This window comes from Monomorium pharaonis, chromosome 1, assembly GCF_013373865.1.
Source record: "Monomorium pharaonis isolate MP-MQ-018 chromosome 1, ASM1337386v2, whole genome shotgun sequence".
Lineage (NCBI taxonomy): Eukaryota > Metazoa > Arthropoda > Insecta > Hymenoptera > Formicidae > Monomorium > Monomorium pharaonis.
The window spans coordinates 6,455,921-6,477,297 of record NC_050467.1 but is presented as its reverse complement, the minus strand read 5'-3'; the positions used below and the strand labels follow the sequence as shown (position 1 = coordinate 6,477,297).

At 44.3% G+C, this 21,377-nt stretch overlaps 1 protein-coding gene across 4 annotated transcripts in view; it reads right to left on the bottom strand.

Annotated features, from left to right (window-relative positions):
- Positions 1-21,377, bottom strand: part of LOC105836176 (protein bric-a-brac 2) — a 456,038-nt gene that overhangs the window by 227,057 nt on the left and 207,604 nt on the right. Inside the window, exon 2 of one of the 4 annotated variants that reach the window (XM_036286212.1) lies at positions 1,023-4,810. The exons of the other annotated variants lie outside the window; for them this stretch is intronic. Within the exon in view, the coding sequence (XP_036142105.1) occupies positions 4,664-4,810 (147 nt within the window). The 3' untranslated portion in view covers positions 1,023-4,663. Of the gene's footprint in view, positions 1-1,022; positions 4,811-21,377 lie in introns of those variants that run through there. 4 annotated transcript variants of the gene reach the window in all.

Below are 21,377 nucleotides of genomic sequence, written 5' to 3'. Positions count from 1 at the left end.
TTCTCTTCCTAAAAAAAAAATAGAATGCTCGAGTGCTTTGTTCGAGTCTTAATCGCGTTAAAACTATTCCCCCGTGCGGTTCGACGTGTCGAACCGCGCGTGTGCGGATATTGTAATTGCTAAATTCATGTTATCTCTCTCTCTTACGTCAAATTCTTTGAAGTACAAGCTCGCTAAGCGGCAAACAATTTTTCCATAGTCAATAATTATACATCAAGAGTAATAATTGACACGCATAATTCAAGAACCTACCGAGCCAGTCTTATTGAAAAAAAAAAAAACATCAAAGCAAAATTGCTTTATTATATAAGACGGGTCATTTAACTATACATATAATCTCGAGATCATATCCAATATATATATATTCCTACACTGAGAAAAAAAATACTAGATTCAAATAAATATTTCTTGGAATAGTGCTAATAACATTATTTTATAGAAAATCAATAATATTTATTTAAAACAAGTACTAGTTTTCTATAATTTAGAAAATATTACTTGTTTGAGATAAATATTATTGATTTTCAGAATATGTTATCAGCACTATTCCAAGAAATATTAATTTGTATCTAGCAATTTTTTTTCTCAGTGTACAAATCTCTTGGTGTACACGTAACCGTGGATCTTTCCATTATGCCGTAAACCAACTTCGAACTCTTCGAAGTACGTTCGGCTTTTTGTTTCTCACTTAACCCTGTTAACTGTTGATACGGGTTTGAAGGGTTAATCGCCGGCCGCCCGGGATGCGCGGTGAGTGTGCCATCGTGGAGAAAAATCCCGTGGAAAACGCCGGGCGAGCACGCGAAATTTCTACGACGCCGTGTAAGCGAGGGAATTATTTTCTGTCCTTTTTTTTCTCCTCTCCTTTCTCGCGCGCGAGCGCACGCGGGGGGAGAGGGAGGGGGAGGCGACATTATTGCATCGGTTAAGAGCGCGTTCACGTGTATCACGTACTCCTCTCTCGCTATACCTCGCGCCTTTCTCCGCTTCCCTCTCTCTCTCTCTCTCTCTCTTTCTCTCTCTGTGTGTGTTTGCGCGCACGCACGCACGTACGCACGAAACGCGCGTGTGTTATTTCCCCGGCGAACGGCCGCCGCGCCGCGTGTCGGTTCGCACTTTGTGATCACGCGCGTAAAAAATCATTAGTAAATCTTCCCGTCACCGCGTGCGCATTTTTCCACGCGATTCACCCTTCCGACAAAGGGTTATCGGCACACGGCGGGAATCGCGCGCTATTTACTAGCAGCTTTTCCCCCGCGGCGGATAAATTCTTAAGTGCATGTCGCGTGTCTCAGCTCTCTCGCTCGAGACTTTGGAGAACATCGCGTATACAATTCAATAACGGCAAGAGATGCGAAAAATAACCGATATCCGTGATCCTTTTCAGACTTCTTCAGATTTGTTCTCCGACATATAATAAATACGGAAAGACGTTCTCGGATAAACTATATTTTTTTTTCACGCCCTCGATCGCTAAAGCAAAGATATTCTTTCGTATTAGCGATTGTAAAACTGTCCTATCTAAAACAATTTTCGATTCCCAGGAGATAAATTTTCCAGATACATATTTCTGGAAAGTTATCAAGTTTCGTTGCCAAGATTAACGCTAATTTATTCTGCAAAACAAAGCGCGACATCGTTGACGTGTCAAGCTTCATTAAAGAGACCGGTAAAAAAAAAATACTGCTCGATAAAAAAAACGGATACGATCATTTCGCACATAAGTATTAGTTCAAAATGTATCTTTTGTGTAACTTTGCCTCTTCTTTCGCACATGTATAATTTTTCTTCCGGTCCATCCAAGTAACAAAATCCAAATGCGCCCGAAATGTAGAGATCGATAAAAATTCGCGATAAAAAACCTAGTATAAAAAAATAATAGTTCGCAGTGATGGGTCGACGCGAAAAACGCGGAGATTCGGGAAGTACGGGGGGAGGAGGGGAGGGGGGAGAGCTGGAAAGGATGCGGCACGAGCTGGAGGAACACGATGAGAGATAATCTGATTTTCAGCAACTTTATACGTTGCGCTTCGATTAAAATCCAGCTAGCGTGCAGGGCTCGATATAGTTATCCCGCTTATGCCCTTTCTCTATTTCCCTCTCTCGCCGTCTCCCTCCTTCTCCCTCGAGTGGAGGGTGGGCGGCCCACGGTGGTTGACCAGATACCACCGGTAGTCAGGCATCTCTTCTCATTTATGGACGCGTTTTAACCCCGGGAATGAGCGCGCGTCGCTTTACAAACGATGTGGGACGCTTCTTAATCCCCCGTCTTTCCCGCTATTTAAAATCACTTTAGTGTACAGTACGACTGCTCCGCGATCCACCGTCAAACCTTAAAGATACATTTATCAACGTAATTGGAATTTTCGTCCTTTACGAATGAAAGACTAAAGTAAGAAATAAATACGATGGTTTTCGAATTTTCAGCACTATAATTAAATCTCTTTAATATCACAAGCTCCAATTTATTTAAAAAGAGAAAGAATAAAAACGTTCTGTAAGCTCAATAGTAATAGTTTTAATTGTAGCATTTTGCAATGTAATCATTGAAGAAGAAAGTAGGAACGTAAATCCCTTTCAATTTTGATTTTTTTTTTTTTTTGCTAAATTTTTTATATTCAAATCTAACATCACGAACAAAATATTTTATTAATCTACATTTAATCGTTTCTTCGGAAATAAAAAGCGAAAGAGAAAGAGAAAGAGAACTGTACGTGTGAATTAACTCTTGCAATGCAAAAAAAAAAGTGTTTGGACTAATTATGAATATCTATGTTCATCCTCTATTAATCTATTATCTTATTCATGTATTTAAAGTGGTTCAAAACGTGCCAAAAAATTCATAAACATCTTTCTAGAACAAATGTCTGCAATTTATTTGGAGAAAAATAAAATTAGACACAATTATCTTTCGTGAGAGGAACTTCCGCGGATGGAAAAAGCGGCATGTCCACGATTGAGCCTTAAGGGTTAAGATTTCAAGAAGGAGTTCAGCTCGACGAAGAGACACATCCGCGACCGCTCTCGGCGGCGCCGGCCGAGCTATCGGCATCTCCATCGCAAGATATATACGAGAGTGACATAACTCCAGCGGGGACGTCATTTGTTATCGTCCGATAATAAATACATAAAAGTTTTACTGCATCGCACGCGCCGCGGAGAGACACGCGGATTTTCTCTCGGCGTCCTCGCGACGTCGGGCCGCTGCGGTGGTCGTTTTCGCGAGAGGAAGGGAGGGAGAGGGAGGAAAAAAATGAAGGGAGGGAGCGTAAGAGAACGAGACCGAGAAATGGAACGAAAGATATAAAGAACGACGGAGAAAGAGAAAGAGAAAGAGAGAGAGGGAAGGGGGGAAGGGGGAGAAACAAAAGAAGCAAGAAAAGCTAGCGCGTACATAGAGACGTTATTGAAACGCAAATCACGTTGCGCAACCCGCCGCGCCGCGGCCGTAGCGGGCCCGATCGGAATGTCTTGGCATTAATAAAATATGAAGTATAAAAAGTTATTAAAAGGAGTAACGAGGAATTTAATGTTTATTCATACTCGGACGCGCTCGCGCTCGGCAAAAAGACGCGGCGTGGAGAGCGGCGGGCGGGCGGGGGTGAAGGAGGAGGAGGGATGACGGCTTTGCATATTAAAAATCGTAAATAACGCCGAGCGCGGCGTCGCCTCCGCTCTCCCTCTCCCACCCCTGGTCCCGCTCGCCCCCGCGGGCCTTTACGATTATGATAAATTTTAATCTGCACCGTGAAATCTCCTTTAATGTCCGTACCCCCTCTGCGCGCGGGCTCACCTTCCCCTTCCCCCCTCCCCCTCTCCCGACCCTCCTGGCCTAGTCACCTTTGTTGTCTCTCGTCGTTAAAGTTGCTCGCCGAGATATCAAGTCGGATGGGCGTAATTGTTCTCTCGGCGATAGCACGTGGGCATCGATCTTTGACACTTTTGCGTTCCCGATATGCGACTCGGCAGTTTGTTACACGACGTTTTTTTTATTAGCGGTTTTGTAACGCAGGTATTTAATATTAATATTAATCGTCGCACGGAAACCTCTTGAATGCCTGAGATTTATAAAGGCCTTCCAGTGTATAGGCATTTATCTTCGTGTCGCAATGCAAGGTGATGTAGTGCTTTGTGAAATATATGGAAATCTAACAGTTTCGATTGGAAACGCTCGCTTACCAGATCGAATGCTGTTAAAAAGCGCCACGATGCCCCGCCCCTGTATATCATTCAAATGAGAGAACTGACAATTTTCACGGAATGAATTTTGAAAAAAAAAAAAAAAAAAAAAAAAAAATCACGTTACTTTATACCCGGTCGAGAGTGTATACGTATATATTTTATCCCGTACATTTATAATTTATATAGAGAAATTAAAAGCTGTAAAGAGAAATATAAAATAAATTGCGAGTTAATAAATAAATCGTGCGATAAATGTTATCCGATCCGGCGGTGGGAAAAATCTTGCTTTAACAACAAGTAGCGTTCTCCTTTTCTCTTCGCTCGCGGATCGCGCGCGAAGTGTGCATTATACATACATATATATATATATATAACGTCGCTTTCATTCGTCATTCGATTCGATCTTATCGCGTGCGAGTACCGTTGCGACCGCGACGTGCCTCGCGTGTCCGTAATGAGCATTAATTCGAGTCAGTCGGACTTACGGAAAAGTTTTTCCACAAACACACACAGACAGGAGACGGGTGCGATCGCCTTCGGCGATTACGCCGGATAATCGCCGGCCGATCGCGCTCGCATGGAGCGCCGTCGATTGTCGCCGTCCTGGTAGTAAAGTCGTGTTACTCACCTGGAACAGAAAGTGCGAGGAATTTGTTGATTAAACGGTTAACCAGTCGCGGGCGGGAGGGAAGGTGGTGGTAGTGGTAGGGGAGGGGGGGAAGGGTCGACGCGCTGCGCCGACAACATTATAGTGTCAGCAGTTTGGCCGACACGCGTTAAATATGCGATTAAACGATAGGCACGGCGGCGCGCCCCGCAACAAAGTATCGGGGATAATTTCATACTGAAATAATAAAAGATAATGGAACGTGGAAACGCGTAAATATTTATTGTCGGCCGCGCAAGAGCGGGCCGCTCGTTACCGCAGATTGATATGACGATAAATCGTTAAGTGCGGCTATTAAAACTCCTGAATAATCTAATCGCGCCGCATGGACATTATAGTATATATATGCGTGCACGCGCGGGGATTGCGAGGGAAAAAAAAATCCGCGGGGGATGACATTTCCGCCGTGTACGTGAATCGATGGAGCGCTGTGAGGGTATGCTGTGAGAAAAAGAGCCGCGCGATTTTGACCGAGGGACGGGATCTCCTTCTAAATGCGAGACTTTAAAAATTGCCCGCGCAGAAATTCCGGCAAAAATACACGTACGTCACATTTATAGAATTTTTCACCATAGACCTGTAACCCGGGGGTCCCGCGCATATAAATCATGCGATTTTATAGCGGTTTTCTATATGTGCCTCTCACGCAAGCTTGTACACTTCTCTTAATATCAATTTATCATATACGATCTGCAAAAAATAATCTTGCCCATCTAGAAATACATGTCATATAAATCTTAATATAAACGGGCAAAATTTCATTTCCGAACGTATTTCTCGATGCTTTCGCCGGCGCGATAAACGCGGAATGCATTATTACAATATATATCGTCACCTTAATGAAAGCATCTCGTAATTCCATATTTTTTTCCCTAAATTTTCAAATGTCCAAATATTACTTTATTAATATTAACGTCCTGAAAATATCATAATGCAGTCGCATACTGAAAAATCTGATTTTTCATAATTATTTATTTCGTGCAGGTGTGTGTATCAAACGACAACCAAGGCGCTTCCCGTGAAAAGGCACTATTTTTGCATTTATAAATTGTATTAATATGTATACTTGACTTTTTGTTCCAACGTGTATATGTTAATAGATTTTTCTTTTAAATAAATTATGGAAAATCACGATTCAATTAAAATAGGTCAGCGTTTATCTTGACTCTACCGTCATGTAACTCAAGTATTATTTCGCAACATAAAGATGAATACACGTTATCGGCGATAAAATAATAATTTTTTTTTTAAATCAACAAAAGCCAGTAAAAAAAAAAACAAAGTGAACAGATGACTACAAATTTAGATCGTGTCGATCACAGAGTTGCATCGAACGGTGAAATGTCGCATCTAATCTGCTCTTTTACCCCTACCCCTCCCCCTCTTAACCCAAACAAATGTCGACGTAATCCCTTTCCCGGGCGCGATGGTTCTCGATCATCGGTCGGACGTCACCCGCGTTATCTGCTCGCGCGCATGTAGACGCGATCGCAACAAAAATCGCGGATCCAGAATCGGCGAGGTGGTGGGGCAAAAAAAAGAGGAGGAGGGAACCGTCCGTAGAAGAGTATCGCGAAACACGGGGGAGCGGCTCGCGACGAGCCTATCGGGGTGCGATTAAAATATAAAATGGGTTTCGAGGATTCGGACGGTGTTACGCGCCGTTTCAATTATTGTCGCCCCGGCGCTACATACAATTTTTGTCACCGTCCGATCGCGGCTTTCCACCTATCCCCCCGCCGCTCGCTCGATTTTTCCGCCCTGTGCCTGTGCCCGATTTTTTCCCGCGAGCACCGATTTTTTTCCGCCCTTTTGCCAGAGCCGCAAAACGGCGCAAAAATGCGATACCGTTTTGCCGAGCCCGGATTAGCGGCAGATCGCTCCGCCGATTTGGTTCGGGCTTCCAGCCCCTCCCCCCCTTGCCGCCCCTCTCCTCTCAAAACCCTTTATTCTATCCCTTTTGTTGCGTCGACAAGCATCGCCCGCCCGGCGAGCCCGGGTTTTTTTCCATTTCAATCCTTTGCTCTCGAGATGAGCGGCGAGTTTTAGCCACGATCCCGCGCGAATCTCCTCTCGATGGTGACGCCTGCGATCATGTTTATTTAATCGGCGGACGTGCGAAAGATGGCCGTTCGGTAAACGCGCTCGTCCGCCGAGCGAAAAATTTTTATGTCACTTCGTAGACGCGCCGTAAAAAGCGATTTATAGAGATACGTTCGCGCGCGCGCGCGCTCGCGCACGATGCTGCGCGTTGCAAATTCATATGCATTATATCGTGAGATCGGCGTCAAAAGTTTCACTTTGGATCCGCACATTAAATCGACCCTCAACGACGCGAGAAACGACGTAACGCTAATCGTCATTTTTTAACACCTCGTGCGCAACATTATCTCGCGATACAAGACTTAAAATTGAGATTCAAACGAGATTATAACAAAATGTAGGAATAATAGTTGCCGCTTGAATTTTTTAAATTTTATTTTTCATCTTATTTGGGCGCAAATAAATGTTGGAAATTGTAATCTGATGTTTCAAATGTCTCTATTATTATAAATATTTAACTTCCCAATAACAATTTAATTTAATATATATTATTATAAACCTTTTTGGCAATATGCTGCAAAAATGGCCTAAATAGAATAATTTCAATGATAAGTTTCAAGCTTTCAAATGTATCAAATTTATGAATTTAAATAATTTAAAACGTAAAGAATTGTCAACCAATATTTCTTTTATCAATAATTTATTTAAAACATTTAATATATAGTAAACAACAATAATGAAAGTGTTAAAACGTCAGATGTAACTAATTTAAACTTATTTTTGTAATTAATATTTTCATATCAATTCAGTCTTACATTAATAATTTATGGTAATAAAATTTGTGATGATTTAAGAAACTTGACAGATTTTATATAAAAAATATCGATTTAATTTTTATAATATTTGCAAATGCACTGAATATAAAACATTCTACTCTTTAACAAAAATATAAAAATTTAGTACAAAATTGCATGATTATTATATCGTTATTATTAGCTACATAAATTGGTCAAAAATGAAACATCAGTTATGATTTTATTTTAAATTAGTATACGCAAAACATGATATAATCTGTTAAATTTTTGTTTACATTACTCATTTCTCTTTTACATCATACTTGTACATTATACATATATTACTGCTCACATTAAATAAAAATATTAAATATTAAGATACGATCAGTAATTTTCTTCTCGAATGTTACTACTTTCTCGCTCGCGAAATTTAACGCGCGATCAATTGACATGTTACAGATGTAATATAAAAATTAATTAAATAACATTTTTCATAATTTACCGTCTAAAAAAAAAGTTTAACCTCAAAGTCGTTTTATCGCTCAGATTCCATAAAAATTCGATTAAGACAAAGATAAATATCTATGGTTTAATTCCACCTAGAAATTTACAGGGAACTTTTCCTTCATAATTTCCTTCATATTAATTTTTCATTGTTAGAAATTCAATCATATTTTTTATCGCGCGCTCGTATTTTATTATTTCGCTCAGTTTTACTGATCCGTTCAATTTATTCTGATAATGTAAAAAGGCACGTACGAAACGAGTTGAATTCTCGATCGTATTCGCGCTGGTTTCGTAACATCGCGATCGCGGAAGGGCGACGGAAAAGGGCACTGGAGGAGAATAAGCCGTCTCGTCGCCGCGCGGAAGAAATCTCGAGCGAAAAGCTCCACTCGAGATGCCGCGAAAACAATGTCGAGGGTGAGTCGAAATACACCTAATTGTCGAGAGCGAAACCGGATGGAAGAAACCGTGGGGGAGGGGGGGTGTGGTGAAGAACGTGATGGAGGAGGAAGGAAGGAAGAGAAGGAAGAAGAAATGGAAATGACACCGGGCTCTCGAGAGCTTCTCTTTCCTTTTCTGTCATTCACCTCCCGATTCACCCCTCCCGTCACACCACCCGCCGTCGCACCCTCTCTTACATCCCCGCCAGCGTACGCGCGCTCCTTGTCTCACTCGACACACTTGCTTTTTATCTACAGCGTGCTTTAACCTTCGAAACGCGGGGGGATTCGCGTCGGAGGCGACGCGGATTGAGGCGGCGACGGGTGAGTGTGCTCCACCCGGGGTGGCAATGAGGGAGAAAGGGACGAGGGAACGTGAAGAGTGAAGAGCGGAGATAGAGAAGAAAAGAGAGGAAGGACGGCTATCCGCGAGGGTGGTCGGCAAGCAATCGAGGGTACGGTTCGGGCATTAAACCCATTTAAATATAACCAATACCGGGTGAGAGAGGGGGCGACTTCCACCCTCTCGGTTATATGGATATGATTTTTACCGTTCATTCGCGTACAACACGTAAGCCGCGTGTGCAGATGCCCGCGCGTACGCGGCGCACTCTCGGCCGCCCTTTGACCACGGAGAGAGATTCCCGTACCACCCTGTATTTTTTATTAAAAATTCGAGCGGACGCCAAAGGAACGCGCGATCGATTCTTGGATTCGAAAACATCCGTGAAATTGGGTAAAAGGAATCGGCAATAATTTTTCGCAATCTAAATCCCAACGGAAAATACCTTATATCTTTTTCGTGCGACATTAACTGCATTATCGCAATTAAATCATATTATTTAAAGAGCCAGTTACGACAACTTTGCGGGATTGTGTGCAGTTTAAAATTGCAATAAACATATTTTCTGGATTTCGGGTACTCTTATCGGATCCGAGATTTCGGCACGAGCAAGCTATTTATTTGCAAAACTAACGCTGAAAATAATTGCTGTCGAGATAAGTGTGTCTAAAAATATTTACACTAATTTCTTAAGATAGATCTAGAATACGATACGATGCATACGCATTAAAGATTACCCCTGCGCGCGTTTATATCTTTATTAATGAACGTATTTTCGTCTGGCTGGTCGCCTTATCTGGTCTACACTAACTAATTAATCAATTCCCGTGTTTATTCCAACATTGTCCGAATCGACTGCGCAATCGGTATTTCCTGCTTAAAGTGAAAATATTTCGTGAATTTGGAATGATTTGCAGTCATACCAAAGGCGAGGATGACGAAATCAAGTGCGATAACCTCTGAAATATTTTCCTTTGTTATCGTCAAGGAGATTGGCATTCTATAATCTTTCTTGATACAATTGGCGGTTACAAAAATTTCCATCATCCGATTCCATACAAATCCATTTTATGCGACAAAAAATTCTTAATATCTTATAATAATATTAATTGCTATTTTAAAAATAAATTATAATAATTAATCTCTTATACTTTCCCTGCGTCAGTCGAAAGGACACGTACTTTCATTTCTTTTTTTTTTTTAATACTGCAGATTTAGCGTAGGTGCTATACAGGTAAAGTCAGAGAGAAATGGTCCCGAGACAGTTATCAAAGTTACGTCACGCTGAAGCGAGCTCGGAATCATCTTTTTCGAATCTCGCGAGTGTTTACTCGGAAATCTACTTATCATTCGCGAACCTGTCCTACGATCTCCCGAAATCCTTGCACCCGAGATCACGTTCGCGGCGCAATCAATGGCGTTACGTGAGCTGAGATAAAACAGGAAGCGTAAGTTAGCGGATGAAGGGGGGCAGCGGGGAGAAAGAGAGAAGAAGAGAGGAAGAGAGAGAGAGAAAGAGAGAGGGAAGATCGTCGGACACGTGGAGTGCATTAGATCGGACTATCGGAAGAGCACGTTTGCCTTTATACGTCAAGTGCACCGGCTACTCTCGACTCGGCGTGGTGCACGCAAATCGCGATGCGTTATCGCGCCGCACTTATCTTCGCCGCGAGACAGAGAAAGCCGATACGAACCCGTGATTCAAACCTATGAGTTTTTTTTAATTTTTTTTTTTTTAAAGAATATTCCCCGCCTTTATTTTAAAGCGAATATATTGAGCCGCGGTTCTTGCCTGGAAAAAATGCAGCCGCGTTCGCTTTAAAGTCCCCTGGCTTACGAGGGAAGATTCAGATCTGAATCTCGCGGAAACTCGATATTAAGATGTAAAACTGAATATTATAAAGATAATACGTAACATTCAGATGCTAACGAGTCTAGAAATTACAAATTTGTTTTCTTCTCGACTTTGAAATCAATCTTTTACATTTACTTTTTCCTCGCGTTAATTTGCATTATAATTTTATGAAACGTTTTTCGAACTTGTTTATTAAAAAAATAAATTTTTAATTAAATTAATTACTTTTAAAAGGATCGGAAAATACATGCTTTCCTCAAATATGTTGCTTAATAAAAACTGCAAGTTAGCACAATGGCTAAACCGATTCGCTGTGATGCACACTGTCATCTAGAACTTTAAATCTAGTTTAATTTTAACCCTTTTCCCATTAGCACAATGTTATATTTATGTCATCAAATATATGTCTCGATATTGAACTTTACAAAATCTATAAGACCTTGAAATTTCCCTTCCCAAGTACAAGTACACTCGATCTTAAATTAATCCGAGCCGGGGAGGAAAGTTTTATCTAAAAAAATTGGACGGTCAATAATTAATTTAGTATAAATAATAACTAAAAAAAAAAAAAAAAAAAAAAATAGTTTAACGAATGCGAGGAGAGGTTCTTGCCCGCAATCGACTCCACGTAACGAACTCGCGCGGAGATCCGACGTCGGAAGACGATCGTAATCCGACACGTTACAAGACACACACACGCGATAAGGCAGTCTCATCGATATCCTCCGCCTCGTGCTTTTATGCTTCCGGTCGAATAAATCGCGCGGCGATGCATTATCGCCGTGAGTAAAGGATGATCTATTTAAACGTCAGACTTTCCACGAAGACTCGGATTCGCCAACGGCGTGTTAAATTATTACACGGCCCGCGCGCGCCTTTTATATCACACCCCCCCCCCCCTCCCTCTCTACGACGGATACGACTTTTAGTAGGGCGCAACCTCATCAAAGATGTAGGAGCGGCAAATAAACGTTTACGCCGGCGAGACCGCGCCGCGCGATTCCTTCGCGATCGAAACGCTCCCGGTCGTCGGGCCGCGAGTATTAAATTTCTCGCGTGCGTCGATTCTTTTTTTCTCCCCCCTCCCCTCTCCTTTCTCCCTCCCTCCCGCGGAAATAAAACTTTACGCATTCTGCCATTAAACTTTCTAATGGGGTCGGCCGGCATTAAAAGCGTTTTCTGCCCCGCGCGCGCGCGCGGCCGGCGAAATAAATTTTCATATCCGCCCGATCGCGATCGGGCATAAATAAAAATGGCAGCACGCGCGCGGCTTAACGGCCACGTCGATATTTATTTGACGTCCCGAGGCTCGTTAGTGCCTTACATTAATTGAACGCAATACTCGCCCGCCGATTTACTTATCGGGAGCGATCCTTATCGGTCAGCCGATATATATATATATAGATGTATGCACACATCAGTTTGCCCGGCTGGTAGGGACTAGGTTGATTATTATTATCAACGTGGAATTTCCAGAACAGAAATACTTCCGCGATGGGGATCTTAGATCGATTGTGAGAGATACATTGAAAAAAGAAAGCAGAGAGAGAGAGAGAGAGAGAGAGAGAGAGAGAGAGAGAGAGAGAGAGAGAGAGAGAGAAAGAGAGTGCGAGAGCGCGGGCTTTTCCGTGCCGGTGCAACAATTGCCATTTTCAGAGAAAGTTATTTCGCACAGGGAGATATTTAATTCATTTGGAGAAGATGTGTCACGGTAAGATGACAATTTACGACGCTGCAGATTTATAGTTAACGATAGATTTATGTGCCGTTTGTAAGGTCCGCTGTTGCGTTTCCCCCCTCGGTAAACAGCATTCCAAGCTCCGTTTTCAAATTTAAATGGTATCCGCTTGAAATTTAAATAATATCTACTTTGAGAAACTGGGACATCTCTCTTCTCTCCTGTATCGCGCTCAGCTCGGATAAGAGAGCATCGAAGGATACGGATATACGGAGATAAGTCTCCGGGCGAGAGGAAGGGGGGCGGGGGGGGGGAGGATGAAAGCTTTCGCTTTGGGTAACAAAACGCGCGCGCGTACGCAACTACAAGTGGAATGCAAATATCACTACGGCCGATAACGCGAGGTCAATTCTCTGCCGTTCGTTTGTTCGTTCTTGCGTAACCGGCCCCGCTTTCCAAATCCCTTCCTGCTTCTTGGTGCTCTCTCTCTCTCTCTCTCTCTCTCGCTCTCGCTCCCGACATTGCAATCGAGCAATTATCGAGGCCACCGCAAAAACTCTCGCCGCTCCTCGGAGTTCTTTCTCGGGACGGGAGTGAAATGGGGAGTCCGTAGTTAATACCGTGTTTATCGAGTTAGCCGATCCGAAGGCAGCCCGCCGTCCCGCGTAATTCTGTGAAAATCCGATTTCCGAAACCTAGTCGCAGGACAACTCGGTCGATTGCGCGATTGTGCGCACATTTTCCGGTTTTCCCCAAGCCTCCTCGACAGAGGGACCCTTTGTGCGCCCACCCCCCCCCCCCCTCTTATTCTCGAACGTCGCCCACGTCGCCCGATCTACCAACCGGTCGACTGGGTATGCCTTTCGATCTCTTGGACAACGCGAGTGAGGATCCTCGACAACTCCTTTTTTTTTTCCTTTTTCGTTTCGCGATCATTTTATCACCGAATATTATATAGCGCGTATTAAATTAACTGGCGTTCACGTTTCCGAACGACTATTCCATTTGATATTTTCGACGATATTTCTTACTTTATGACGACTATTAATTCCGCGGGTGGAAAATGTAGCGGGCAGTCCGGTGCAGCTGCACCGTCACAATTATCCCGATTGACCCTACATATTTAAAAGTTAAAATTGATGCGTATAGATATATCCGCGGTGAGAGAGAGAGATATATATATATCGCCGCGGCAGCGGGCTACAAATTATCGCCAGGTAAAGGCACAAAGCGTTATGTACCGATATACTCATCCATATTGAGATCGCTCTGTCCCCACAATGGGCTCTAACCGACTTTTATTCAAAAGCCGGGTTTTTCAACAAAGTTGATGAAAAACACGCCGGCGCCTCCTCCATGGCGAACCGAGCCATTTATCCAATCACAGTCCGCGATACCGGCGGCCGGGTGAATTAATAAAAAAGCAATCTACAAACTATCGCAACGATTTATACGTGTAATTCCTCTGATTAACTCGCGGTATTGCCGTCGCGCGTTTTTATAACGCGCCCGTTTTAACGCCGGGCCGGCGGAATTGCGCGCGGGCCCGCGCGTCAATGATTGTAATTTTATTACATGCAACAAATCGAAAATTCCAACCTAGTCGCCAGGTAAATTCGACATTAGCGCGTTCAACATTTAACATTAAAATGGAGGACGAGCCTCGGTGTTATTCGATATACGCGAAAATAGAGATTAATTAACATTTAGGAGCTCATTCCGCAAACAACATCGCGCGCCGGTGTAAGCTCCGGTAAAGCGAACGAATTTCTGCCGGCGAGTCTTGGGAGTTTACAGATGATAATTGAATTACCGTTTATGGATTACGATATCGAATGCTGAATCCGAGAATGTATTTGGCATTTCCCGCTTGCGATCCACCTACGAAATTGTAAAGCGATTGGCTCAAATTTTAAACGATCGATAATCTTCCTTTGTTTGCTCGTTACCGTCATACGAACGGAAATGACTTGGAAATATTAATTTAACGTTGCAGTTTGAATTTTTCTGTTGTATAAGCAGCTTGTTAAAGATGAAATTGATTTGTTGGGAGACACAACTTTATTAGCAAAAATTAAAAGCGCGCTTATAACAATATAACGGCGTATATTTTTTTTTCGCCGCAGTTGCACATTTTAATTAACTTTAATACATCGAACTTTGGCAGCGCATTAGCAGTTTTTACTTTAAGAACACATAGCCGTCACGGTCGTATTTTGACTTCGTCGGCTAGCGGCTTGGGTTTCTCCGCGTGTGCATTTTCTATTTAAAAAATTCTGCTATATAAATAAATATTTTACACGGCATTTCTCAACTTTCAATTAACGCGCCCGAATACGTGTAGAACTTTGAAACGGAAAACTTTTGCAAGGAACTGTTTCGCATTGGTGGTGGTGGTGGTGGTGTGCTTAGGAGTGCCGGCTCGAGTTCGTAGACCGTTGTCAGAACGAGTTACAAGTTTGTACCGCTAATCGCTACGTGCTTTTTAAGAGATTAATAGATCCCCCCTCCAAAGAATAAATAAACGCGTTGTCTCTTTCCGCCGTCTCCCCTCCCTCTCCCGCCTCGCTCTTCATCATTAACACGGCGATTCGCGATGCATGCGCGTGTACGTGACGTAGTCCCACGTCCCACGCGACCCCACGGTCACTGCCAATTAGGTGTGACTCGCATAATTTGCGCCATCATCCTAGACAATCGACGGCATCGCTTGGTAGTAAATGAGGAAAATCTGCACACAATGCCTCTCGTGATGGTGTACATGGTTTCCCCTTCCCCCTTCCCTCCCCCTCCCCCCTTCCCAACCGCTCCGCTCTTCTTCCCTTCGCAGGGACGGCGAACAAACGCGTACTCCACAGGATACACGGAGGACGGAGGAGAAGGCGGGGGAGAGGGGACGCGGAACTACAGAAAAGGACACTGATCGCCACGATTATTCCTCGCGAGGCATCGATGTATCCTGTACAGACCGCTATATCACCACAGATCGCTATATCAATCCCCCATTGTATTCACCGTAGGGAAAAAAAAGACCGGGCACCGGTATTAACAGCTCGGAAATTGGACGAATGAAATGAATGCGAAAACGCGTGGCTTCTTATGTTCATGCATGCACTTGAGAGATTTAATGTAATTGCGTTCCTTAAGTATCCCCTTTCCATGCCTCTTTGTTACCACTGTAAATATCATTAATCATTTTCACCTCTCCTTCCCGCTCCTCCCCCCCCCCCCCTCCAATTCGACGCGGACGAACCAGTAGCGTTATATTTTACAAAATCTAGATTAAATTCAGGCGCTCCTATCCACGAGCGGGTTAAAGTGGGCGATTGCCGGGGAGGCCCAACGCGGGGCGCGACTCGTCAAAGAGTCGACCGTTTCGGCGCAGGGGAATGAAAGGGTTCAGACCCTCCACAGAACGCCCAAGCGGCGGCGGCGGCGGCGGCGGCGTGCCGCTCTATATCCAATTAATTAGACTTTCGGCTATGCACCTTCTAACGGGGGCTTCTAAATGCATAGAGCGATGCGGAGAGGGAAAGAGGAAAGGGTGAGGGGGGTGGAGGGGGGAGGCCGCGCGCGGTCTGCCGCTGGAAATTCGCGAATCTCGCGGCAATATCGCGGCCGCTATGAATACGATACCGCTGCCGGTCATCGCGCACGCAAGCCCGTAACACCCTCCTCGCTGCAACCCTCGTGTGTGCCGTCCGTCAGCCACCCTCGCTCGCTCTGTCCCCCTCCCCCCCCCCCCTGTCCCTCTCCCTTCGCCAGCGCGTTCCCTTTGCCTCCGCGCTGCCCACCTCGTCGTTGTACGCGACCCGCGCGCTTGACGCGCGCTCGTCCTCTTTTCAGCACGCGCTGGTCCTTTGTTGACGCGTTCCTGTTTGTCATTCCGTTTGTCATTCCATTGCCGTTGTTTGTCGCCCACCGCCGCGCGCTGCTGACGCTGTCATTGTCGGACCGCGAATCGCGGCCGATAAAACCGGCAGCGGGATCGTTCAACGTGCGCGCGCGCGCGCGCGCGCGCGAGCGCCGAGATGACGATCGAGACGGTGGGCGCGCGCCAATAACACGCGCGCGTTGCGAGTGACCGCGTTCCTCTCCCACGTAGTCGATGGTGTATCTCGAGAGAATTATTAATGCGATCGCCGCGCGCGAAACGTCGACTTGTTTCAACGAGGGTTTCAGGGTTCTTTTTTCTCTTTTAAGGACGTACGATCGACACAATCTCAGCGAAAAATGATTTATACGACTGAAGGCTTAATTTTTTAAATTTTAACGTGTATTTAGATTCTACGAAGAGTCGCTGTTGGCTTTAACCGCGTGAAATTAAATTAACAAGATGTTCCTGATAACTGTTAATAAAACTTGACTGTATTATTAGATAGCTAATAATGTTTACACTTTTTAATTCGTATCTTTGTGATAATTTTCTTAACCGCATTTTTTTTTTCAACAGCTAAGTTTTTCGTTATATTTCTTTGGCTCGTTAAAAATCTTTAATTCCTAAGCGTACTTTCATCAGCATTTTATCTATAAAAAAAAACTCTATAAATAAAATTGAATTTTTGCAAGATTATAGAAAAAGATGTCGAAGCACTTTAAAAGTAAACGGAACGTGATGTATCAGTCGTTCTATTTTGCTATAAAATTCCACGTATAGAACTCCCTGAAACTACACAGTTTAAAATTGCATTATAATGTCAGTTTCGCTTTAAATAATATTCTACATAATTTTTAAACGGATTGAAACATTTTGACTTTTTGATCGTAGGCTTCGATCAATCGTTGAATAAAAGAAACCCGCCTAGCATCTCCTTTAGTCGAATCACCGCGAGACCGAAGACGGATATCGCCGTAACTGCGGTTCGCATTCGTAATTTGTGGCACCGGGTTGTAACTTTTTGCGTTAAGCGCCCATTAAGGAAACAATTGACGTTACCGTTAGCTTGCGCAAACATGTTAAAAACTCCGCCGAGACATATAGTTACTTACTATCATTACCATTTTGCTTCGTTAGTCTTGTTAATCTTTTGCGGTTGTGGTGTATTGCTCACTTTACGGCAGCAAGAAAGGCGGGAACGTAAAAGCAGAGTACGACTGCGACACTGTTATTTTTGCCAGCAAAGATCACGCCGAAGCCCTACATCGTTCTCTGTCTCGCGGCAAAAAAAAAAGAACGAAACTAAGGCGACGCAATAATATGTCGTTAACTTTCTAATCGTCAATTCGGCGCACGAATTGTCCCGCAACATCGATTTCCACTGGTCGAAGAGATATCGCGTCATTCTTCCGAGTGGACCCTCATTCCCGCTGACCGCCCGTCATTTTCGCTGAATGGAAGGGTTGGCGGGGCTCGTAGGGGGCAGGTGAAAAAGACAAAATAGGGCATGCGAAGGGAAAGGGCGAAAGGGGACCGTGAATCCGGAAACGCGGCACGGCCGTAACCGTAAACGTAAAAGCCGAAAATGATAAACGCAACGGGTATACTTAATGGCGCGGCCATTCCGCGCGGTAGGGTGGGTGCACATGCACATGGTTTTCCCAACCCCCTCCCTTCGCGCGCGTAGAGCGCGGCACGCGAGTGAGTGCGTTTATCGCTCGCGCTTTACGCATTTCGGAGGCGATAGAGAGCGATAGGGCGGACGGCCGGTGAAGGGGGTGAAGGGTGCAAAGGGAATGAAGGGCCAAGCGATCGACGCTATCAGCCGCCGCCGCCGCCACCGATTCAGACCCGCGTCGATATTCGCATTCGTCATACACAGCCGCCCGTACCGATCAACCATCGCGATCGCTGATAGGCTCGCGGCGACCCGGGGAACAGATACCGGTACGAGAGCGTCTCTTTAATTGGCCGTTCCTCACCGACGATTTTAACGAGCGATCACGAGAGCGGCCGCGACCGTTCGTTTCCGATTTTCGAGCGACGACTCTTCTCGGATCAGTGACTTTTCGTATGGGCGCATTTTGCAAATGCGTGTGTCCGTCGCGATCATCGCGCGTTTTAATGACCGGTAGTAAATGTCTACGATATTACATCTACAGTTTTTTTTTCTCAGATTTTAAATTCTAAATAAAGGGTACCAAACGTTTCGATCTAGTAAAAAATTTGGTTTAATAATGATCACAAATATAAATCTAAAAATATAGTTTTGCAAAAGGAGATTTAGATTTGTAGTTCGTCGATTTTTGGAAAGTTTAACAATAAGTAACATTTAAGTGAGTTAAAGGGTTCGAGTTTTAAAATTGTTTTTCCTTACTGTCCTTACTGTTCAAAATCAACTAATATTTCTCTTTTTTTCGCGTTCCTAACTTGTTTTACGATTTTACAAAAATTATTTTAATTAAAAGTTAATAAAAAAAAATTATTTAAAAGAATCAAAATGCATACTGTTTAATAAAAAGTGCGCTTTCAAAAGAATTAATATTCAGGCATATCGCTACTAGAATGACACGCCGAGGCTTCGATCATTCTCTGTGAGATTTGTCACGCACGCGTCATTCCCAAACTTCAAAACCTTTAACTCCAACTCTTCGATACATTGGCACTTTAATATTGCATATTACTTTTGTGTCATCAAATTCTTACTATAATATCAAACCTTAAAAAAATCCACGAGTTATAACACCCACTTGGATTTCTCCTCGTAAAAGACGAGCTCTAGTCTCATTCGTCAGTGCTAAAATAATAAAACCAGCTAACAAAATTTTTATTCTTTTCCCTTGGACTCTTCGTGACACGTTCTTCCTAACGAATCGCGCTAAACCACTGCAACAGCGATACTATTTTTATTTTTGGTCCATTTAATCATTCGATCGTTGAATAAACAAAAACGTGTATTATGTAACTTTGACGTCACCGCAGAAAATCGCGCTTGTTTATCCCTATTAAGCCCCTAATAGCGCCGCGGGGAGAATTTACGATCGCGCGAATAAAAGTCGTAGGCTGAAGCGCGGAGTTCGAACGACCATCGGTTCGCTGCGGAGCAATTTAATTCCGCGGCGCGTGCAGCGCGGGCGGAGACGACGCTCCCCGAGCGCAATGCCGGCGATAAGTTTATGCCGAGTTGTTTTTTTTTTCCTCTCCCCTCCCTCCCCTCCCCCCCTTTTGCGTGCGCGCCCGGCGATGTCACTTTCATTAGCGATTTTAACGACTGGTTCGGCCGTGTTACGCGTCCTCTTTTTCTTTATGTCCTCCGTGATCGAGGAGTGCGCCCGGTCGCCGCACATGTCGAGAGATTGCGAAGACCCGTTAACACGACACGGGTAAGCCCGACGTCGTTACACGCGTCGTGATTTCACTTAGGACCACGCGCAACCGTTCATCCTCGCAATAAATATCGGATAAAAATCCAGAATCCACTCGCTCCCCGTGTAAGCGTTGCGCTTAGCGGCGGCGGCGCGCGGCGGTCGGTATACGCGCGCGCGAGATAATCGCGAGTTTTATTGCCCGACGGAAAAACTCGTATATCCGGTATAAATATAGCGGAATCGGGCGGCCGGCGCTAAATGCGCGACGGTGAATATAGAACGTAAAGAAAGAACCTGAAAGAAACTTGGATTCACCCGCGTTATCTCTATTTTTACATGAATCGATAAGAAAACGGACATAAAGCCCGGTTAAGAGAAGCGTCAATAGCCTTAACTCGATTACGACGCCGAGATTTACATTCGCGGGCGAATGAGAGAACGAAATGTCAAGCCGGGGACTTCACTGTGACCAGGATATTTAACGTTAATAATTGAAATATAGCGCGGAATGGTGTGCCGTTAAATTTTCATTGCGGACAAATCGGATCGTCCGAGAATTCCTAATCGAGACAAAGTTAACAAATAAACCACATTCCCGCCTTACTGTTTCACATTCGTGTTTGCGCTCGCTCTCTCTCTCTCTCTCTCTGTCTCTCTCTCTCTCGGGACTAGATAAATCTACCTACCGACTCCTGCGCGATTTATTGCCTTTATTTAGCCGACAGCTAAGAATAGAGCCCGCGGTGCCTCCATTCTTCTTCATGATCCCGATTCATTCCCCGGGACGGCGTCATTAAGTCCATACGCGAGCGAGCAGACGGTAGCGCGTCGCAATGATAACGCCGGAGTATCGACAATGCCCGGAGTCATTCGACAGTCATCATCGAGCGACGGTAGCACCGGTAGCGAACGAGCCTCTTCCTTCTTGTCATCGTCATCGCGCGAGGAAATTAAAACGTACCATATACAGGGTGTATCGGAAGAACTTCGAGACTAATGTTTCGCTGGCGGAACGGACGATTGTTGAATTAACAAATTAAACAAATAGTAACATTCTTCAGATCCGGTCGTTTCTTATCTCGATTCTGGCTTTAAGAGAAATTCTATTTCGAGATCTCGTGGTCGAAATCTTAAGAAAAATGTCAAGAAAACATGGGAAATGTAGATAATAACGTATTTATCTCTAATGACGAATCAATGAATCATTCGAAGGAAGGAAGGAAGACAGCAAATGTATGCGCGTATAATTCGCGCGAAATCGTAGATAAAGCACGATAGAGTCATCTCTCTTACTTTTTCGTTACCTCGGGATACGCGTAAGCGACATTTAAGAGGAAACGAACGACTTTCGATGCACCCTGTGTGCATGCACATGTGACTGGCGGCGGCCGCGCGGGGACGGGGGTGACAAGAGCGGCAACGAGGGGGTGACGGTTGAGGACGGGCGGGAGGAGGAGGAGGAGGAGGAGGAGGAGGAGGAGGAGGATATAGAGCTCGGCTGTAGAGCCCTCGCTTGGCAGGATGTAGGCGTATAACAATGACAAACCGTGAAACAATGCCGGGCGCCACTGGAAAAATTCCAAAAAACGCGGATAATAAAAACGAGAGCTCGCGTGCGCGCCC